At 50.6% G+C, this 18,818-nt stretch overlaps 2 protein-coding genes across 4 annotated transcripts; one reads left to right on the forward strand and one right to left on the reverse strand.

The window, feature by feature from the left end:
• Window positions 1-901: 901 nt before the first annotated feature.
• Window positions 902-3,970, reverse strand: MRPL20 (mitochondrial ribosomal protein L20). The gene is made up of 4 exons (XM_085079896.1): window positions 3,665-3,970; window positions 2,467-2,577; window positions 2,189-2,266; window positions 902-1,336 (listed from the first exon to the last, which is right to left on the reverse strand). Exons 1-4 carry the CDS (start codon window positions 3,749-3,751, stop codon window positions 1,157-1,159), a joined length of 456 nt encoding a protein of 151 aa, XP_084936022.1. The 5' UTR covers window positions 3,752-3,970; the 3' UTR covers window positions 902-1,156.
• A 1,734-nt stretch (window positions 3,971-5,704) lies between these two features.
• TMEM278 (transmembrane protein 278) lies at window positions 5,705-12,494 on the forward strand. 3 transcript variants are annotated; one of them, XR_014856137.1, is made up of 3 exons: window positions 5,705-7,393; window positions 9,755-10,319; window positions 10,351-12,494. XR_014856137.1 is itself a non-coding variant. In XM_085079988.1 (2 exons), exons 1-2 carry the CDS (start codon window positions 7,124-7,126, stop codon window positions 10,016-10,018), a joined length of 534 nt encoding a protein of 177 aa, XP_084936114.1. In that variant the 5' UTR covers window positions 5,705-7,123; the 3' UTR covers window positions 10,019-12,494. The 3 variants fall into 3 exon arrangements, 1 of the variants encoding a protein (XP_084936114.1); XR_014856136.1 differs by having other exon boundaries at window positions 9,755-10,135; window positions 10,196-12,494; XM_085079988.1 differs by having other exon boundaries at window positions 9,755-12,494.
• The last annotated feature ends 6,324 nt before the right edge of the window (window positions 12,495-18,818 follow it).

Consider the following 18,818-nt stretch of genomic DNA (forward strand, 5'->3'; position numbering starts at 1 on the left):
CTCAGCTCCTTTAGCGCCCCTCAGTGCCCCTCAGTGCCCTCAGAGCCTTCAGCTCCCTCAGCTCCTTTAGTGCCCCTCAGCGCCCTCAGAGCCTTCAGCTCCCTCAGCTTCCTCAGAGCCCTCAGTGCCCCTCAGAGCCCTTAGCTCCCTCACAGCCCTCAGCTCCCTCAGCGTCCTCACAGCCCTCAGCTCCTTCAGTGCCCTCAAAGCTCTCACAGCCCTCAGCCCCCTCAGCGTCCTCAGAGCTCTCAGCTCCTTCAGTGCCCTCAAAGCTCTCACAGCCCTCAGCCCCCTCAGAGCCCTCAGTGCCCCTCAGCTCCTTCAGTGCCCCTCAGCACCCCCAGAGCCCTCAGCTTCCCCAGCACCCTCAGAGGTCTCAGAGCCTTCAGCCCCCTCAGAGCCGGGTTTGCCCTGGGACGCGACCTGAGAGGGGCTGGCAGCCAGCGCTTACCGAGATAGATGGCTTTGTTAAGTCTGTAAGAGAACAAACTATGTTTATCCATGACTTGAGGGCTGCCAGGTTCATGTGTGAGGGGCCGACATCACCCTCCACCCACCTGGGTTATCCCCATGTAGTGCCTGAGTTTCACCACACACATTGTTTCCCCACAATTACAAAAAAATATCTTTATTAAGTTCTTATATGTGTCCTTAATTCAGGGGCTGTGTGTGAGGGTCAACACCCTGCCTTCCCTCAATACCCTGGCTGTATTTTCCCAATGCTATGCCAAAATCCACTCACATTACTTCCCCACAATAGTTATCAATAAAAATGTCTTTACTAAGTCCTTAAAAGTATAAACTACATGTGTCCTTAACACCCAAGGTCCACATTTGAGAGTCAACATCTTCCATCCCAGCTGGGTCTTCCCCATTCAGTACCAGAATTCACCACACAATATTCTTTTTTCTAGTGGCAGTTACCAAAAAAAAATCTTTATTACATCATAGTACGGCCAGACTGCTAACCTTGAACTGTGCTTTTAATTTAACAGGTTCCAGTGACAACAACACAGGGAAAAAGCCACCAAGGAGAACCTTCACACCCACATGATCCTTAGAGGATTTGTTCCACATTTTCCATCTCAGTATCAGTCCCACGTCAGGTTTGCTTCACAACCCAACCCCTGTTTACAACACATATATACAGACTCTGCTATAAGTAGTGCTGCTGCACAATACGTGAAAATATTCCCTCTGGTTCTTTTCCATCTCCCAGGGCAGCCAGGAAGCCTTCCTGTCTCCTCCTCTGGGCTAAAGCAGCCAGGGACTTGAATGTCTTTGGCTCATAAATAGCCAAGTCAGCCAGGACTTTCCTGTTCAGCTCCACCTGGGACTAAAGGCAAGAAAATTTGGTGGTTAAGGACTGTGATTTTTAGGAACAACACTGCAATGCTTAAACCACTCTTTATATAATATAATAAACACTCTTTGCTGTTTATGTAAACATTTTATTAAGTATAGTTAAACACTCCTAATGACCTTAAGGTCTTAAGATCCCTATGTCTTAAAGCAGATTAACTTTTTTCTACCCTGTGCAATTCTGGAGCTGTTAAAATGTCTCAGACACTACTTGGCCATGGATGTCTCATGAATTCACTGTGCAAAAATTATTTACTGACTTTCTCTTAGGTTTTTCTAGTAGAAACCAAGAGCTGAAGAAGCAGCTCTTATTTTGCTCAAGGTGCTCCAGGTTAATCCATGGCATTCGTTTCAACTCAAATTAATTAAAACAGAATTGAACAATTCAACCGAATTGAAATTGAAAACAATTCCCAGCGTGTTTAAAAACCAGGGACAATGGCACCAAGTCTCTGCACTGTCCATGCTCACCAAATCACAAAGGTAGTGAAAAGGATTTCTCAGGTTTTTGGGTTTTTTGCTAATCCAAGCTTTCTATTTTTTAATTTCTTGAAGTAAAAGAAAAAGCAGCTATCACTGAATGCCAACAAAAAAAAAGCATTTTATGAGTCTCATTCTTAAGATACTGAATAGAAGTTCTGGGGACAGAACATGAGGTAGAGCCATAATGTTCACCAGGATAAAAGGGGATAATCCATACAGGGAGGGAAGAAAAACAAGTTTAGGGCAGAACTTAGTTCCTGAAGTGAATGGAACTGCTTTCACAAGCAGAAAGCCTTTCATCACTACAATTAGTAAGTAATTATTCTCCAAGCCACATCCTTACTTTGACCAGGTTGCTTATGAAGGCAGGATACTTCAAACCATGTTCAAGGGAGGCTGCTTCAATCCTTGTGATCCAGAGCTGAAGGTGTAAAAATGAATATATTACATGATAAAACACTTTCAAAGCAAACCTTTTGCCATGCTGGTCTGCTCACACTTACTAAATATAACATTTTCATAGGATCACAGAATATCCTGAGCTAGAAAGGATCATGAAAAGCAGCTATTCTCCTGCTTTGCTCCCATTTGGATGTTTCCACCCCACATTTTGCTCTTTACCGCTCTCAGGAATCTCTTCTTCTCCCTCCTGGCCTTGGTGGATCTCACGAAAGCCCTGCGGACACTCCTCACTGCCAGCGTGTAGCAGCGGTTCTTCCTCCCACGAAAATGCTGGGAAAAAAAGCAAGATGTTCTCATTTAACTCTATTTAAAGCTGCCCAACCCTTCAGCAACACTAATGAGGCACATCTGCATTTCACAGCTCTCTCCATAGCAAAGATCACTGAACTTTTCACAAGCACCTCCTAAACCTTTGGTTGGCACATAATAAAAATATTCTCTCCTTGTTTTAAAGCATGGGAAACCTGAAAAAGCCTGGAAAATCTCAGTCCAACAGATGCAAAACCAGACCTCACTTTGGGCTGTGGCTCTGTAGGAAAGGCAACCACAAAATCATGGGCAGTGCTTTCACCCGACCCTGACTTCAAACATTTATTCTCATTCCCTCAGTCGCATCTGTATGAATGCAGGGATGGGGCAGGGGCCTCTGGTTTGCCAAAAAGCTGCCCAAACAGAAAAAATAATGAAATTTGTTTACTGACATCCATCTAACGTGACACAGGAGAATGCCAACAGTGCTGCATCAGAAATAACTGGTATGGTAGGCAGCTTAGGTGCTGCAAAACCAAGATATTCTCACTTCTTTCAATATTTTCTATCCCAATAGTACAACGAGATGTGCTGCCCAGGATGCCCTTGAGAAAGGTTCTTCCCCAGCCTCGGTACAGGAGCTCGAACTTCAGCTGAAATCACATTTCAAAACGCACTTGACAACAAGGCTAATTGTTCTCCCAGCCTCTTCGCCCAGTCAAACAAACAAACAAACACTCCAAAATCTGCACAGCCTCCAGCACGCTGTATTTGCAGGCTGGATGCTTCCTTCTCGGGCTCCTCCTGCTCTCCCTGCCCATCCCCAGGCGCACACGTGCTGTCAGAGCTCCGGATGTCATTCAACACAAACCCATTTCCATTCAGAACATGCTGAACCGCCGTGAGCCAACCACAGCATCACAGAGCGACCCTGAAGACCACCCAGTCCCACCCTCTGCCTTGGGAAAGGACAATCCCACCACGCCAGGCTGATCCAAGCGCCCAGGGCTGGGGCAGCCGCAGCTTCGGGACGCTGCAAGGGGCACAGGCGGCAGGGCGGGGGGACGCGGGGACAGGGCAGGGGGTGGCCCGGGGACATGGCACTCACCCGCGCGTACTTGAGCACCTCCTGCACCCTCCAGAAGCGGTCGGTGAGGCGGCTGCGCACCCAGCGCGCCGCGCTCAGCACCACCATGGCTCCGGCACGGCGCCTTCCGGGGCGGGCACTGCCTGCTGGCTCTGCCCCCGGACCTGCCCCCGGTCCTGCCTCCGCTCCTTCCACTGAGCCTTCTCTGGAGCCTTTCCGCTCCTTCCCCCGGTTCTACTCCTGGTCTTTCCTCTGATCCTTCCCTGGAGTCTTCCCAGTCCTTCCTTCCGTCCTTCCCGCGGTCTTTCCTTCCTGCGGTCCTTTCCCCAGTCCTTCCCCTTTCTCCCGATCTTCCCTTTGTCCTTCCTTCCGTCCTTCCTCTGTCCCCAACCCTTTTCCTGATCCTTCCTCTGATCCTTCCCTCGAGCCTTCCCAGTCCTTCCTTCCGTCCTTCCCGCGGTCTTTCCTTCCTGCGGTCCTTCCCCTGGTCCTTCTGATCCTCCCCGGGTCCTTCCCCCGGTCCTGCCCCCGATCTTTCCTCCTGTCCTTTCCCGGCTCTCCTCCAGCCCTTTTCCCGGCCTTTTCTTCCTCCGGTTCTTCCCCCAGTCCTTCCCCTTTCTCCCGATCTTCCCTTTGCCCTTCCTTCCGTCCTTCCCCTGTCCCCAGCCCTTTCCCCAGCCCTTCCCCCGGTTCTTCCCCAGCCCTTTTTCCCCGGTTCTCTCCCGGTCCTTTTCCCGGTCCTTCCCCGGCCTTTCCGCCCTCCCCAGCTCCCTGTCCCCGCAGTCCAGTGGCTGCTCCCTGTGCTGGACATCCTCCGCGCCAGCCTGGGAATAGCCATGGAATCATGGAATATCCTGAGCTGGAAGGACCCACAGGATCGTCCAGTCCAAGCCCTGGCCCTGCACACCCCAACAATCCCACCCTGTGCATTCCTCAGAGCATTGTCCAAACGCTCCTGCAGCTCTGGCAGATTTGGGAATGTCACCATCCCTTGGGGAGCCTGGGCAGTGCTCCACCACCCTCTGAGGGAAGAATCCCTAAAATCCAACCTAAACCTGCCCTGACACAGCTCCAGCCATTCCCTCAGGTCACCATTCTTCCGAGGGAAGAATCTTTACTCGATCCCTTTCAAGTCACCACGGCACCATCATTACCTGCATGAAGTGACCCAAAGCAGCCCAAACCCACCTGGGAGCAGCCACACGCGGTGTGATGGGGTTGTAGGACGGGGTTGTACCACAGAGCTGCAGCCAAAATTCCCCGTGAAAAAGGAACTGTGCATTCCCATAGCCCAGTGAGGGATTTGGAGCAGATTTTAACACATCCCCTGCTGGGCTGTGTTTCCCCAGCAGTGCTTAAACCGGCAATGTGAGAAGATTTGATGTTGTTTTGAAGGGTTCCAGAGTGGGTAACAAGTCTTACAGCATCCTCTGAGGGTTAGGGTTAGACAATGAGAGACATAAAATGAAAATTTATGAACTGCAGCTAACCACAAGATGGTGCTGCCAGAAAATTATTCCTTCAGAGCAGCAGTGCTTGGCGTCAGAGAACTGATGAATTTGTCTGATGCTCTTTAATCACCACCAGTTTCAGCATCTCAAAGCAATGATGCTCCTTTTATAAACTGCCCCATCATCAAGATATCTTTCCTACTTCTGGGCAAATACTTATTAAGAATGTGGAAATTTCACAGAATTAGGAATATTTCTTTGTATCACTGAGGTTTGTCTCACACTTGGTTATTAGAAGAATCCTTAGAACATGTGAGAAATAAATGTACAGAACACAATTTTCAGACCTCCCACAGGTTAAAAAAATATTTTCATTACAGCAAAAGAACTTTGGAAAGTTTTAGTGGATTTAGCAAAGCTTCTTGGAATTTACAGCACTTCTATGAACACTTAAGTTGTATTTCACCACACCCTTGTGCCATCACCAGCAGATGGTAAAACCAGCTGGAGGAGTTTTAGTTCATCTTTCCATGGTTTAAGCCTAAAATTGATTCTTCTTCCTATAGTTTTGGGTTGGGTTCCTTCTGTTCGCGTGACTCATCCTTTTTTCCACTTCAAAGGCACAAATCGAGCTTGAAAAATATTATGTCTTTAAATCTAAATAGATTTTAGACAGGCAGAGTAAACACCGAGACTCACAGAGCTCCCTGCCACTTGTCACATTTATGGTTTCCTGCACAGATCCAGACTTTATTATTAACACTGTCTCTGGCCTGTGCAGCGCTGAAAACAGGATGGATCCAGTAGTTATTTCCCTCTGGATGTCTGGACAGATCTGAGAAGAGGTTTCACATTTTTCAGTTTGAGAGGAGGCTGCTGCCCTGCAAACTCCCCTGGGAGTCATCCAGAGAGAGCTAGGGAAGGAACATGGTGAAAATGGACTTGTCATACCCTGATGTCTGTTTTAAAGGTTGTTTCCCTCAGTATTTTTTTAATATCTCTTATTACTGTGACTGTATCTTGGAGGCTACACAGGCATGGGGATGTCACTGAAATTCTTAAAGAATATTGATGACATGAGGCAGATGAAATAACTGATAATTGCTGTGCCTTCGCTACGAGAATATCAATATATATTCTGCAAACAGTCACAGATGACTGCAGAGGACAGATGATTTCTGAGTGATTATCATCAACTTCTCCAAATTTTTTTTTTTTTTTTAATCTGGAGAGGAATTTCAGAAAACGAATCAGAGGCAGAATAACTGAGGTTGGAGAGGGACCATCTTGACCTGGGGATGGATTGTTTGGAGTGTGGCTCTTGTGTGTTCCATCGTGGGGACACAGCTGTGAAGGATTGGCCAGCGCTGAGAGCAGCTCCTGTTCTGTGAACAGAGCAGCATTGCAAAGCTGAGCTCCGAGTGTCTGCGGCTGCAGGCAGCTGGGAGCAGTGACACCACCTCGCTCTGCTCCCTGAGAGAGGGGAAACAGCTCCTCTTCTTCACCTTCTTCATCGCCTTGTTTGGGTGAGACTCGAGCAGGAATGTTTGCTTGGGTACAGGGTGAGGAGCTTGGAAAGCTGATTTGAAGACAAGGAGTGCCTGAGGTTGATATTCTCCACACCCAGCTGTGTTCCATGGTGGAGTGACATCCTAAAATCACTGAGCAGCCATCACAGCCACCACAGCAACCCTTTGGGGACCTCCTGGAATCACCACCCAACAACCAATTCCGTGGGACTCTGGATTCTAAACCAAAATAAAAGCTACTGCTGAACCTCCAGCAGCCAGATCTGCTTTGGGACTGAGGCTGGGAAAGCACCTGAAGGAAACCAGCTGTGCTGAGCAGGTCCTGGTGTGGCCCAGAGAGATCTTTCCTTCCTTGCTCCACCATGATCTCTGGTTAAAAGCTCTTGGCCACGTGTGGAAGAGGCAGAAGAAACCTTTGCGAATTCCTCCTCAGCTCCGCTGTACCAAAAGCAAGGAAACCCTTTTGGATAAGAGTGTGAGTTGGTGGATCTTCTTGAAGGATGTCTGGCCAGGACCCTGAGGACTTTGGAGCAGAAATCCTGTCGGAAAAGTCTCGGATGATCCCCAGGCTGCCCCCGTACGACATGGACCAGCAGCTCCTGCCCAGGGAGCCCCGCAGCCCCTGCTGCTGCCTGGCCTGGACCCTGGTGATAGCAACCATGAACTGCCTGGTCTTCCTCCTGAATTTGCTCCTGATGTTTGTCATCTTCACCATCGTGCTGCTCCCCACCATCGTGGTGGTTTACTTTGGCTTCCAGTGCCACTCCCAGGTAAGTGCCTCACTGCCCTTGGCTGCTGCCACACCTGAGGGATCCTCTGAGCTGCAAAGGCCAGGCAAGACCTGGCAAATTTTGGCTTTGTTTCCCTGAGGAAACAGATTTTTTCCCTGAGGGTTGGCATGTGAAAATCTGGGCTGACAAGAATAGGAATTGTGGGAAATGGCAGCTCGGTTGGGCAATAAAGTTGTGTCCCCACGGAAGTGCTGAGCAGGGGTGCCAGGTGAGGTGAACACACTCCCTGCCCTGATGGAGCTGCTCTTTGCATCTGAATTTCACAATGTTTCTCCCTCCCCTGGGATTTCTGTCACTCAGAGCTGCCAACCTGCACTCCAGAGCTCACAGCCCTGCCTGGGCTCTGGTGGGGTTTGCTGCTTTGTGTTTGAGTAAATTTAAGATCCATTAGGATCTGCCTAATGGTAGGATTAGTGAAGTCTGACAGAATATAAAATCCCCTTCTCATGCCAATCTAACATTCCTGTTCCCAAGCATTCTGTGCATTCCTCACACCAAAAATGAGCCTCCTTTGATCATCCAGGCTCCGTTTGCTCTCCCCTGGATTGCATTATTTCCTTCCTCACAAATCTCTTCTTGCTTCATTCCTTTAAATACTTTTGGGATCACTTGCCTAAACGTGGCTGTGCCAAAGCAATTCCCTGTTTTCCTTGCAGGCACAGACTGTTAGACCAGCTCAATATTCCCGTTTCATAAGCCATAAACATGAACTGCAAATTGGACTGAAAATGGGGAAAAAAACCTCCCAGAATTGCCCCTTCCAGCTTCCCTCACCTCGGAAAACCTCAATTTCTCCTCTGCATGCACAGTCAAAGGCTCTGAGGAGATGCAGAAGGTTTTTGAGTGCAGCCAAGTGGACCAGAAATGAAAACCCCTGAGCTGCTGGAAGCCCTTTTAGCACAGACTTTCCTTCAATCCAATCATAGCAAGGGCTTGTGGCTTCACCAGAGCAGTCCCCTGTCTTTGGGCCACAGCTTTTCAGCTCCCTCCCCAGCAGCCTGGGGCTGATTTCTGCACAAAATTCCATTAGGTGGATTTATTGTTGGTTTTTAGGGGTGATGGGCTGTGTTTCTTTTAAGGAATAAAGTCTGGGGGTTGCCTGCAGCATTTGTCAGTGCAGAACAACTGAGTGCTCAGCTCAGCTCTGCTGCTGCCAGCGGGAAAGGGAGGTTTTAAAAACCCCTCAGTGACGTCCAGTTGGGCTTTGCTTTGCAAATGGACTTTCCTGGCAGCTTTTTCAGGGCAAAGAGATGCTCAGAGGCAGAAATTAGTGTACACAGAGAGCAGAACACAAAGGGGTCTGGAGGATGTCCAGCAGCTCTGGAATGACCAACCTCTGTCTGCAGAATCTAACACATTTCTTTATTTTTCTTTATTTATTTAATCAAAATTTTGATTTATTTTGTTATTCCCCGTGTTGTGCCACCCACACTGACGTGGCACCAGGAGGCCTTTTGATTTGATTCCTGCCTATCAGATGCCATTTGATGATTTAATAAAGATGAGTGTTTCTCACTCCAGGATCTCAGCGTGCAGCTCTCTTGTCTCTCAGGGCTGCTGGGAAAATTGAAAGCTTTGATTGAGAATGTGATGTCAGTCACAGAGTGTACCTGAGGAGTGCAGGGGGAGAGGGAGGAGATGTCTTTTTCCATGAAAACATTGGAAACTCAAGGGTACTTTGGCCATTGCTGTCAGTGCCAGAATTTAGGGTAGCCCTGGTAATGCCTGAGGATTTTTGCCTTTTCTTTTCATATACACTTTTATATTTTTTACATACCATTTAATATATTTTTTATGCCTTTTATAAATCCTCTGTATCCCCCGAACCCTTAACCTACATGTTTGGAATTTTTGTACTCTGATATTCTAGCTTAGTTTTGGGGCTCTGCAAGGCAGAAAAACCAAACATTCACAGTGAGAGGCTGGTGAGCTCCACACTATCAAAAACTTGAGGTTTCAACCTTCTCCCTGGAACATATTTTGTAAATTGGGCTCTAGCCTCATCTGGAAAAGAGATTCTTTAAAATGAGAAAATATTACTTCATTTATTAAGCTTCTTATTGGGGAATCCCAGACAGATATGCTAATTCCCAAACTCTATAAAAATCATGTATGTGTTACACAGAGTGTGCATCTTGGCACACTTGGCACACAGCTCCTTGAAGAGCTGTGCACCTAAAATCCTATTAAAATACCAAAGTAAAACCCTTTTATCCCTTTAACCATGCCTGCCTCATAATTCTAAGCCCAGCAAAAGGCAGCAGTGGCAGAGTGAGTTAATACTGGGATGCTTGGAGCTCTTTTCCATTTTAATAATTCTTTTCCTGACTCTCCCCCCAGGTGCTGCACTCCTCTGCCAGCTACTGCAAGAGCATCTTGGACGACAACAGCTCCTCTGCCCTCATCATCCTGGGCTTTGTCATCATGTCCCCTCTGATCGTGGTGGCCATGGCCATCTACTGCAGCCTGGCGCGGCGCCTGCGGCTGCTCATGTGCTTCCAGCCCTACAGCCTGGCTGTCTACAAGGGGGGCTGCTGCTGCCCTGGGGACAGGGCTGGGTGCTGTGCCAGGGGCTGCAACAGCCAGCTCAGGGCCTGGGTGTGACCCCACAGCAGCCAGCTCGAGGTGTGGTGTGACCCCACAACACCCAGATCAAGGTGTGATGTGACCCCACAGCACTCAGATTGAGGTGTGGTGTGACCCCACAGCACCCAGCTCGAGGTGGTGTGACCCACAGGACCCAGATCAAGGTGTGGTGTGACCCACAGCACCCAGCTCGAGGTGTGGTGTGACCCCACAGCACCCAGATCAAGGTTTGGTGTGACCCACAGCACCCAGCTCGAGGTGGTGTGACCTACAGCACCCAGCTCGAGGTGTGGTGTGACCCCACAGCAGCCAGATCAAGGTGTGGTGTGACCTACAGCACCCAGATCAAGGTGTGGTGTGATCCCACAGCACTCAGCTCGAGGTGTGGTGTGACCCCGCAGCACCCAGCTTGAGGTGTGGTGTGACCCCACAGCACCCAGATCAAGGTTTGGTGTGACCCCACAGCACTCAGATCAAGGTGTGGTGTGACCCCACAGCACTCAGATCAGGTTTGGTGTGACACCCAGCACCCAGCTTGAGGTGTGGTGTGACACCCAGCACCCAGCTCAAGGTGTGGTGTGATCCCACAACACCCAGCTCGAGGTGTGGTGTGACACCCAGCACCCAGCTCGAGGTGGTGTGACCTCACAACACCCAGCTCAAGGTGTGGTGTGACCCACAGCACTCAGATCAAGGTGTGCTGTGACCCCACAGCACCCCAGTGTTCCCTCCCTGCCCTGTCCCTCCTCATCCTTGCCTCTGTGGAGCTGCCCTTCTGGATTTTGGTGTCACTCAGCTCAACAAAAATGCCACAGAGTGAGAAGAGCATGGGACAGGGGTGGGGAGGGCATGGCAGCTTCGTCCTTCCAAATTCTCTGTGGTGTTTCCAGTGGGGAGGGAATCCAGCTCCATTCTGTCAAATTTTCTGTGGTGTTTTTAGTGAGGAGGTAATCCAGCTCCATCCTTTCCACCCCTCTGTGGTGTTTTAGTGGGGTCAGAGTGCTGCTGGGTGTTGTTCCCCTGTCTCCCCAGCAGAACCATTCCCGATGATCTGTAGAAATAAAGTTCATGCCCAATCCCTCCCGGGGAGTTTGCTCTGTCTCAAAGCGCTGCCTGCAGCAGAACCACCTCTTGTTCCACGCCTGGTAGAGCTGGAAGGTAAAATGCAGGTTTTGTTTTCTTCCTGAGGATTTGTTTTTCCACCTTCGTGCTCTGATACCACCCAGAGGAAAAACCAGGGGAAAGCGAGCTGCAGAAAAGGAAAAAACAAAAAAAAAAGGAGCAAAAGGAGTTGACATTTTCTGACAAGTCTGAAGAAAAACAAGAAAGTTCTGTTCCACACAAGGGAGATCTTGGATAACAAGGTTTTGCCTGAGGGCACTGTCTGCTCACTGGGTACAGATATTTGATACGAGCTGCTGTTCCTTTTGCTCACCTGCTGTCTGATCCAACTGCTTGTACAAGGAAAGGATTTTTCAGCCTGGCAGGGCTGCAGGTATTGTAATGAACCATTCCCATTGCTGTCCCTGCAAAAAAAAAACCAAAACCAAAAAAACAGAGTTATTTGCTACAGCCTTATTTGCTACAGCCTTCCCATAAAGCAAAAAATGCATTTAATTTGGTATTTCGCTTTCCAGAGAACTGTAATAACAAAGGGGAAATGAATTCACCTGAAATGTCAGCAGCAGGACAGAGAGCTCAGGCTGTACCTCAGGGTGTCCTGGCAGAGCTCAGCTAGGCATTCCCAGGAGTGAAGCTGCCCTGATCCTAAATTTCCTGGAGAGTCCAGAGCCATGCTCCATCTCTGAGCTTTGGATGAGATCCTGAGCAGCTGTGCAGCCTGCAGGGTTCATGTGCCAGGCAGGGACTGTGCCCACAGATGTGGGAATCCCTCACTCTGCCTCCTCTCCATCCCCACAGGCAGGGCTTTGTCCTGAGAGCTCCCAAACCAGCCCTGAGCACAGTGAGTAGGACAGAAAAAAATGTATTTAAATTTTTTTCTTTTTTTTCCAAAATTCAACTACGTATGGATTTAATTTCCCTGCACCATCTCCACGCTCAGAGCCACAGCACTGACCTGATTCTGAAGCACCTCAGAAGACACTAAAATCCATTTTTTTGCTCAGGTTTATGATTTGATGGCCCAGGTGAAGCTGCAGGAAGGTGTCTCAGCGCTGATCGGAATGCCCAGCTGGGTCAGTGCAAACACAAACCATCTGTCAGGCCGAGCTGAGACGGAGAAGATCATCTCCCAGAGCCAAGCACAACACAGCATTTATTGGAAGGATGCTGCATTCCTCCTCCCAGGGAGGCCATGGAAAGGAAGCTGGACAGCCCTGCTGCACATACCAGGAGAGGATGTGCAGCTCCCCAGCCCATCCTGGGCTGTTCAACACTCCAAATGCTCCCTTTCTGTGGATAACTCTCCAGCTAATTTGGCAGGAGCTGCATGGTAATATAAGATGGAAATATAGCCCAAATGACATGTTCTGGACAGTTCCTTGGGCTCTCTCTGCTGGTGTTGCTTCACTGTAACTTGGCTGTTTTCAGGGACACTTCCACTGTTCCCTCCCCTCCCTCCTGTCTCTAACTGGGCACTGGTGATTGTTTCCAGCTCTGCTGGAGAACTGGGGCAAAATGAGTGGGGATGATTAAAGAAAGAATAATCTGGCAGTGCCTGGCAAGGGCCTCTTCTCTCAGCTGATCCTCCTGAGTGGCTGCAGAAGTGTCACAAAGTGCCCTGGGGATCCTTCCCTGGGACCTGGCTGGGGTTTGGTCGGTGGGTTTGGTCCCTTCTTGAGGTGACTGTCACCCTCCAGGATGGAATTTCCCCTAATTCCTTGGGAATCCTCCCCTGGGACTTGGCTGGGGTTTGGTCCCCTCTTGAGGTGACTGTCACCCTCCAGGATGGAATTTCCCCTCATTCCTTGGGAATCCTTCCCTGAGAATTGGCTGGGGTTTGGTCTGTGGGTTTGGTCCCCTCTTGAGGTGACTGTCACCCTCCAGGATGGAATTTCCCCTAATTCCTTTGGAATCCTTCCCTGGGACTTGGCTGGGGCACTGGCTGTGGGTTTGGTCCTCTCCTGAGGTGACTGTCACCCTCCAGGATGGAATTTCCCCTAATTCCATGTATTGCTTGCCAAAGCAGCTCCACCAGCTGGTCCTGTGCCTGGAGGAGCTCCTGGTGTGCCCAGGCCTTGAGATGGGGCTGTGGGGCTGAGCCTGGAGCATCTGGGACATCCATCCTGCAGGATTTCTTCCAGCCCCACACCTGGGCATGGATTTTGGGGTGGATTCTGGGGTGGATCCATCCTGTAGGATTCCTTCAGCCCCACACCTGGGCATGGATTTTGGGGTGGATCCATCCTGCAGGATCCCTTCAGCCCCACACTTGGGCATGGATTTTGGGGTGGATTCTGGGGTGGATCCATCCTGCAGGATCCCTTCAGCCCCACACCCAGGCATGGATTTTGGGGTGGATCCATCCTGTAGGATCTTTTCCAACCCCACACCTGGGCATGGATTTTGGGGTGGATCCTTCTGCCCAGGCAGTGCCATTGCTGGTTAACAGCATTCCTTCGTGGATTTTTGGCCAGATCTGATCCTATTGAGCTGCTGAGAGCTGAAAAATGCCAAGTGGGAGGGAGGGAGGGAGTGCTGGTGTGATCCTGTGATGGAAAATAGTGTTGTTTCCCAAAAGGAAGCTCCGGGGGATCGGCGTGTCCTGGCACAAGGCACGGGTTTTCTGTCACTGTGACCTTAGCCCAGCCACCCCTGCAGCTGGGGAGGGACAGAGCTGTGCAGGGCTGAGCTGCTGCTGGGAATAACCTCTGGGGAATAATCCCTGTGCCTGTGTGTGGCAACAGGATGGCTGGGGACTGTCACCACCCCTGTGTGACACTGCAGTGCCAGCAGTGCCACCATCTCGTGTGACACAGCAGTGCTGGGGCTGGGGACTGCCACCACCCCCGTGTGACAGAGCTGTGCCAGGGCTGCCACCATCCATCCACGTGTGACACAGCAGTGCCAGGGCTGCCACACAGCCGTGCCAGCAGTGCCACCATCCCTGTGTGACACAGCAGTGCCAGCAGTGCCACCATCCCTGGGTGACACAGCCGTGCCAGCAGTGCCACCATCCCTGTGTGACACAGCAGTGCCAGCAGTGCCACCATCCCTGGGTGACACCTCAGTGCCAGCATTGCCACCATCCCCGTGTGACACCTCAGTGCCAGCATTGCCACCATCCCCGTGTGACACCGCAGTACCAGCATTGCCACCATCCCCCTGTGACACCGCAGTGCCAGCACTGCCACCATCCCGTGTGACACAGCCGTGCCACCATTCCGTGTGACACAGCAGTGCCACCATTCCGTGTGACACAGCCGTGCCACCATCCCGTGTGACACAGCAGTGCCACCATTCCGTGTGACACAGCCGTGCCAGGCCAGGCCGGGCAGCACTCCCGGGCTGTGGATCCACACCCCACTCCCCAGGAGGACAAAACCAGTGACATTTCTCAGCCCGACAAAACCACTTTCGGGGACAAGAGCCGTGAATTGCCCATGTCGCTCGAGGGCTGTGCTCTGTCCCTGCCGTGCTCTGTCCCCTCCGTGCTCTGTCCCCGCCCTGCTCTGTCCCCGCCGTGCTCTGTCCCCTCCGTGCTCTGTCCCTCCCGTGCTCTGTCCCCGCCCTGCTCTGTCCCCGCCGTGCTCTGTCCCCTCCGTGCTCTGTCCCCGCCCTGCTCTGTCCCCGCCGTGCTCTGTCCCTCCCGTGCTGTGTCCCCGCCGTGCTCTGTCCCCGCCGTGCCTCCCATTCCTGCTCCCTGCCAGCTCCTGAGCTCACGGCAAGGCTGGCAGGGCACGGGGACAGCCCTGCTGTGTCACCCCAGCCCGCCCTGGCTGCCCGAGGCTCCCGAAACCTTGAAATCCCTGCCAGCTCTCCAGGGCAGCTCCTCCCTGGCCACCCAGCAGGGCCAGCAGTGCCACAGGGACACGGAGGGGAGGACAAGGGACACTCTGAGCAGCCACTCCAGGAATTCCGCCTTGCTGGGCAGCTGGCCTGATGTTCCTTCCCAAAAAAACACACCTGTGGGTTCCTCTTTCCTCAGCCAGCTGCAAGGAGGAGAACAAAGACCTTTCCTCGGGATATTCCTGAGTTCAGGAAGATGTCTGGGAGTTCCCGGGAGGGACAGCAGTCCTTGGGGAGCATCCCTGTGCCAGCTGAGGAGCTTTTTTGGGAGTTGTCTGCAGCTGCCAGAGCGTTTTCCAGATGTGCTGTGAGCCCTGGGCAGCTGCAGCAGTGTGGGGATGGACAGGAGGGTTAATTCCTCCTGCTCACCCCAAAGTGCTGCTCTGCTCCTGTGAACAAACACTGAATAAACACTGAATAAACACCGAATAAACACTGAATAAACACTGAATATAAACACTGAATAAACACTGAATAAACTCTGAATAAACCCTGAATAAACCCTGAATAAACACCGAATAAACACTGAATAAACCCAGGGGTTGAAATTCCTCTTTTGCCAACACCTCCCGAAGCGCTGCAATGCCAATCACAGTGACAATCACAAGGTGACAATCACACTGTGACTGTTCTGCCCGTCCTGGCAGCTCACGGAGGTGACAATCACAGTGTGACTGCTCTGCCCGTCCTGGCAGCTCACGGAGGTGACAATCACAGTGTGACTGCTCTGCCCGTCCTGGCAGCTCACGGAGGTGACAATCACAGTGTGAAAGGTGACAATCACACTGTGACTGCTCTGCCTGTCCTGGCAGCTCACAAGGTGACAATCACAGTGTGACTGCTCTGCCCAGCCTGGCAGCTCAGAAAGGTGACAATCACACTGTGACTGCTCTGCCCATCCTGGCAGCTCAGGTGACAATCACAGTGTGACTGCTCTGCCTGTCCTGGCAGCTCAGGTGACAATCACAGTGTGACTGCTCTGCCGGTCCTGGCAGCTCAGGTGACAATCACACTGTGACTGCTCTGCCTGTCCTGGCAGCTCACGGAGGTGACAATCACAACTTCCCAGCCCCTGCACCTTCCTTGTCCACCTCACTAAAGGAAGAACCAGCTGGGGAATCACAGAAAGGTTTGGGTTGGAAGGAGATGTGAAAATCAGCTCATTCCAACTCCCCCGAGTGAGAAAATTTTAGCTAACAGGGTGAGAAGTGTCACACCAGTGTGGCTGTGGTGAGATTTTGGGGTTGTCTCATCAGGCCAGCAGTGGGGAACAGGGTTTGTTGAGCCCTGGGAGCTGGGAAAAGACACTTGGAGATTTCTTGGAGCACAAATGCCGCAGCAGCACAATTCCCTCATTCCCACCAGGAAGCAGCAAAGCCCATTTTGTGCTGAGCCGTTCCCCAGCAGCTGGCAGATTCCCACTCACCATGAGAACCTGGAGACCAACAATCCCCTTTTTGTCCCAGGAAAGCCTGGAAGGAGAGAGGAAAGCAACCCATGGATGATGGATTTTCCCCCCCAGATGGAGCATCTCCCCATCAGCCCTGCTGTTCAGCAAAACCCCGTGAACATTCTGGAGAGGAGGAAAATTCCCTCCAAAGCCTAGCCAAGTGTTTCTCTGGCACCAAACCTTTCCATGAGGTCACTGCTGGAGCTCCTCCCGTGTCTGGGTTGTTCACAGCTAGAAATTAAACCCCTTTTTTTTTGTGTTTTCTCACCCCCTCGTGTGTCTTACTCTGCTCCACCATGGGGCAAAAATGTCTTTGCATTCCTGCTGGCAATCCAGGAGGATTTGGGATATTCAGGATCCATGGCAAGGCTCAGACTCTAGAATTGCCACACAGGAAAGTGTTGTCAGCCCTGATTCATGCTCAGCCATAACAAAAGAGGATTCCAGGAATCCCTGCACTAAAACTGTCTGCTTTTTGATCTATAATCCTGGAAAAATGCTGATTTCTGGGTAAGGTCAGAGGTGTGACGTGTGGGGTGAAAACATTGTGGTTTTTGCTGATGAAAGCTGGAGGGTTGGCTGCTCCTCACATCCAGCCGTGGTTGAGTCTGAAGGACCAGGAGAGAAGGGTGAAAAGGGTGAAAAAAACCCCCCAGAATTTCACCACTGCTTTGGAGATTTGCAGGGAATTCCTTACAAATTCCCTTCAGGGAATTCCCTGCAAGGAGATAAGTTGGGAGCCATTCACGATGATGGAAGCAATAAATGGATAGTTGGAGGAATTACATGCAAAAACTCTATTTTTTTTTAAATTTCACAATTCCATTCTGCATCAATTTTCCTTGTTTTCCCCTCTGGCACATCTCCCCATCCCATCCCAGGTGTGACCTCCATCCCTGCCCAACTCACCAAGAGTTTTTCCATCCTGGAGTTGAGGGAAGAGAGAGAAAAAAATTGGAAGAGAGAGAAAAATCAGGAAGAGAACTCTGAGTGTCTTTTGTTGGCAAATCATCCCCACAGCAGCGTCCCTGACAGGTGCCAGGAAGCCAAGCAGAGGCAGAAAAAGCCCCCTGTGTGGGAGAAATCTCCAAAACAGGATCTGCCTGACTTCCTCTGCAGGACAATCGAGGAGACAGCAGGAGGAGGGAGCAGAGCAGCCCAATTTGGGCACAGCATCCCTGCCAGCACCACCAAAAAATTCATTTCCTCCCCGTTTTCCACCCTCTGTCCCATTTGGGTCCAAATATCTGCGGGTTTGGTTGTCCTTTGGAGAGCCAGGAGGGAAAATGAGTATGGAAGTGGTGAGTGTTCCTTCATTCCCTGATCCAGAGTGCAGCTGGGAAGGGGAGGAATGGCTGGAATTGCAGATTTTCAGTAAAAAAAGCAGGATTTGAGTGTAAGCACGCACAGGGGCAGAGCTGCTGGGGGTGCAGCTGCTCCTCTCTTGCTGTTCCCATTCCTCAGAGTTTTCAGTGACATTCCCAGGGAGGTTTTGCTGCATTCCAACTGCAGCAAGTTCCTAGAAATCCCATTTTGGGGTGGTTTTTTGGGACCATTTTCCAGGAATTTCCTGCAGTGGCAGATTCCCAGGGTTGATCTGCTCAGAACCTTCACTGGGGACCTCAACTCCTTCCCTACTCGAGTCATGCTTCTTATTGGATTTCATTTGATTTTGATTTGATTTGATTTGATTTGATTTGATTTGCTGTCCCCATTCCTCAGAGTTGTCAGTGGCATTCCCAGGGAGGTTTTGCTGCATTCCCACTGCAGCAAATTCCCAAAAATCCCATTTTGGGGTGGTTTTTTTGGGACCATTCTGCAGGAATTTGCTGCAGTGGCAGATTCCCATGAGGCTGATCTGCTCAGAACCCTCACTGGGGACCTCAACTCCTTCCCTACTCGAGTCATGCTTCTTACTGGATTTGATTTGATTTAGATTTGATTTTATTTGATTTGCTGTTCCCATTCCTCAGAGTTTTCAGTGGCATTCCCAGGGAGGTTTTGCTGCATTCCCACTGCAGCAAATTCCCAAAAATCCCATTTTGGGGTGGTTTTTTGGGACCATTCTGCAGGAATTTGCTGCAGTGGCAGATTCCCATGAGGCTGATCTGCTCAGAACCTTCACTGGGGACCTCAACTCCTTCCTTACTCGAGTCACACTACTTACTGGATTTGATTTGATTTGATTTCATTTGATTTGATTTGCTCTTCCCATTCCTCAGAGTTTTCAGTGACATTCCCAGGGAGGTTTTGCTGCATTCCCACTGCAGCAAGTTCCTAGAAATCCCATTTTGGGGTGGTTTTTTGGGACCATTTTCCAGGAATTTGCTGCAGTGGCAGATTCCCATGAGGCTGATCTGCTCAGAACCCTCACTGGGCACCTCAACTCCTTCCCTACTC

This window comes from Lichenostomus cassidix, chromosome 21, assembly GCF_008360975.1.
Source record: "Lichenostomus cassidix isolate B80296 chromosome 21, HeHo_3.0, whole genome shotgun sequence".
Taxonomy (NCBI): Eukaryota; Metazoa; Chordata; class Aves; order Passeriformes; family Meliphagidae; genus Lichenostomus; species Lichenostomus cassidix.

Bases quoted from the DNA above. Each gene is read 5' to 3' on its own strand.
- TMEM278 (XM_085079988.1), top strand. From the start codon at position 7,124: ATGTCTGGCCAGGACCCTGAGGACTTTGGAGCAGAAATCCTGTCGGAA. The intron at 7,394-9,754 runs GTAAGTGCCTCA...CTCTCCCCCCAG, and splicing joins GCTTCCAGTGCCACTCCCAG to GTGCTGCACTCCTCTGCCAG.
- MRPL20 (XM_085079896.1), bottom strand. From the start codon at position 3,751: ATGGTGGTGCTGAGCGCGGCGCGCTGGGTGCGCAGCCGCCTCACCGAC. The intron at 2,578-3,664 runs GTGAGTGCCATG...TTTTTTTCCCAG, and splicing joins AGGTGCTCAAGTACGCGCGG to CATTTTCGTGGGAGGAAGAA. The intron at 2,267-2,466 runs GTAAAGAGCAAA...TTACACCTTCAG, and splicing joins AGAAGAGATTCCTGAGAGCG to CTCTGGATCACAAGGATTGA.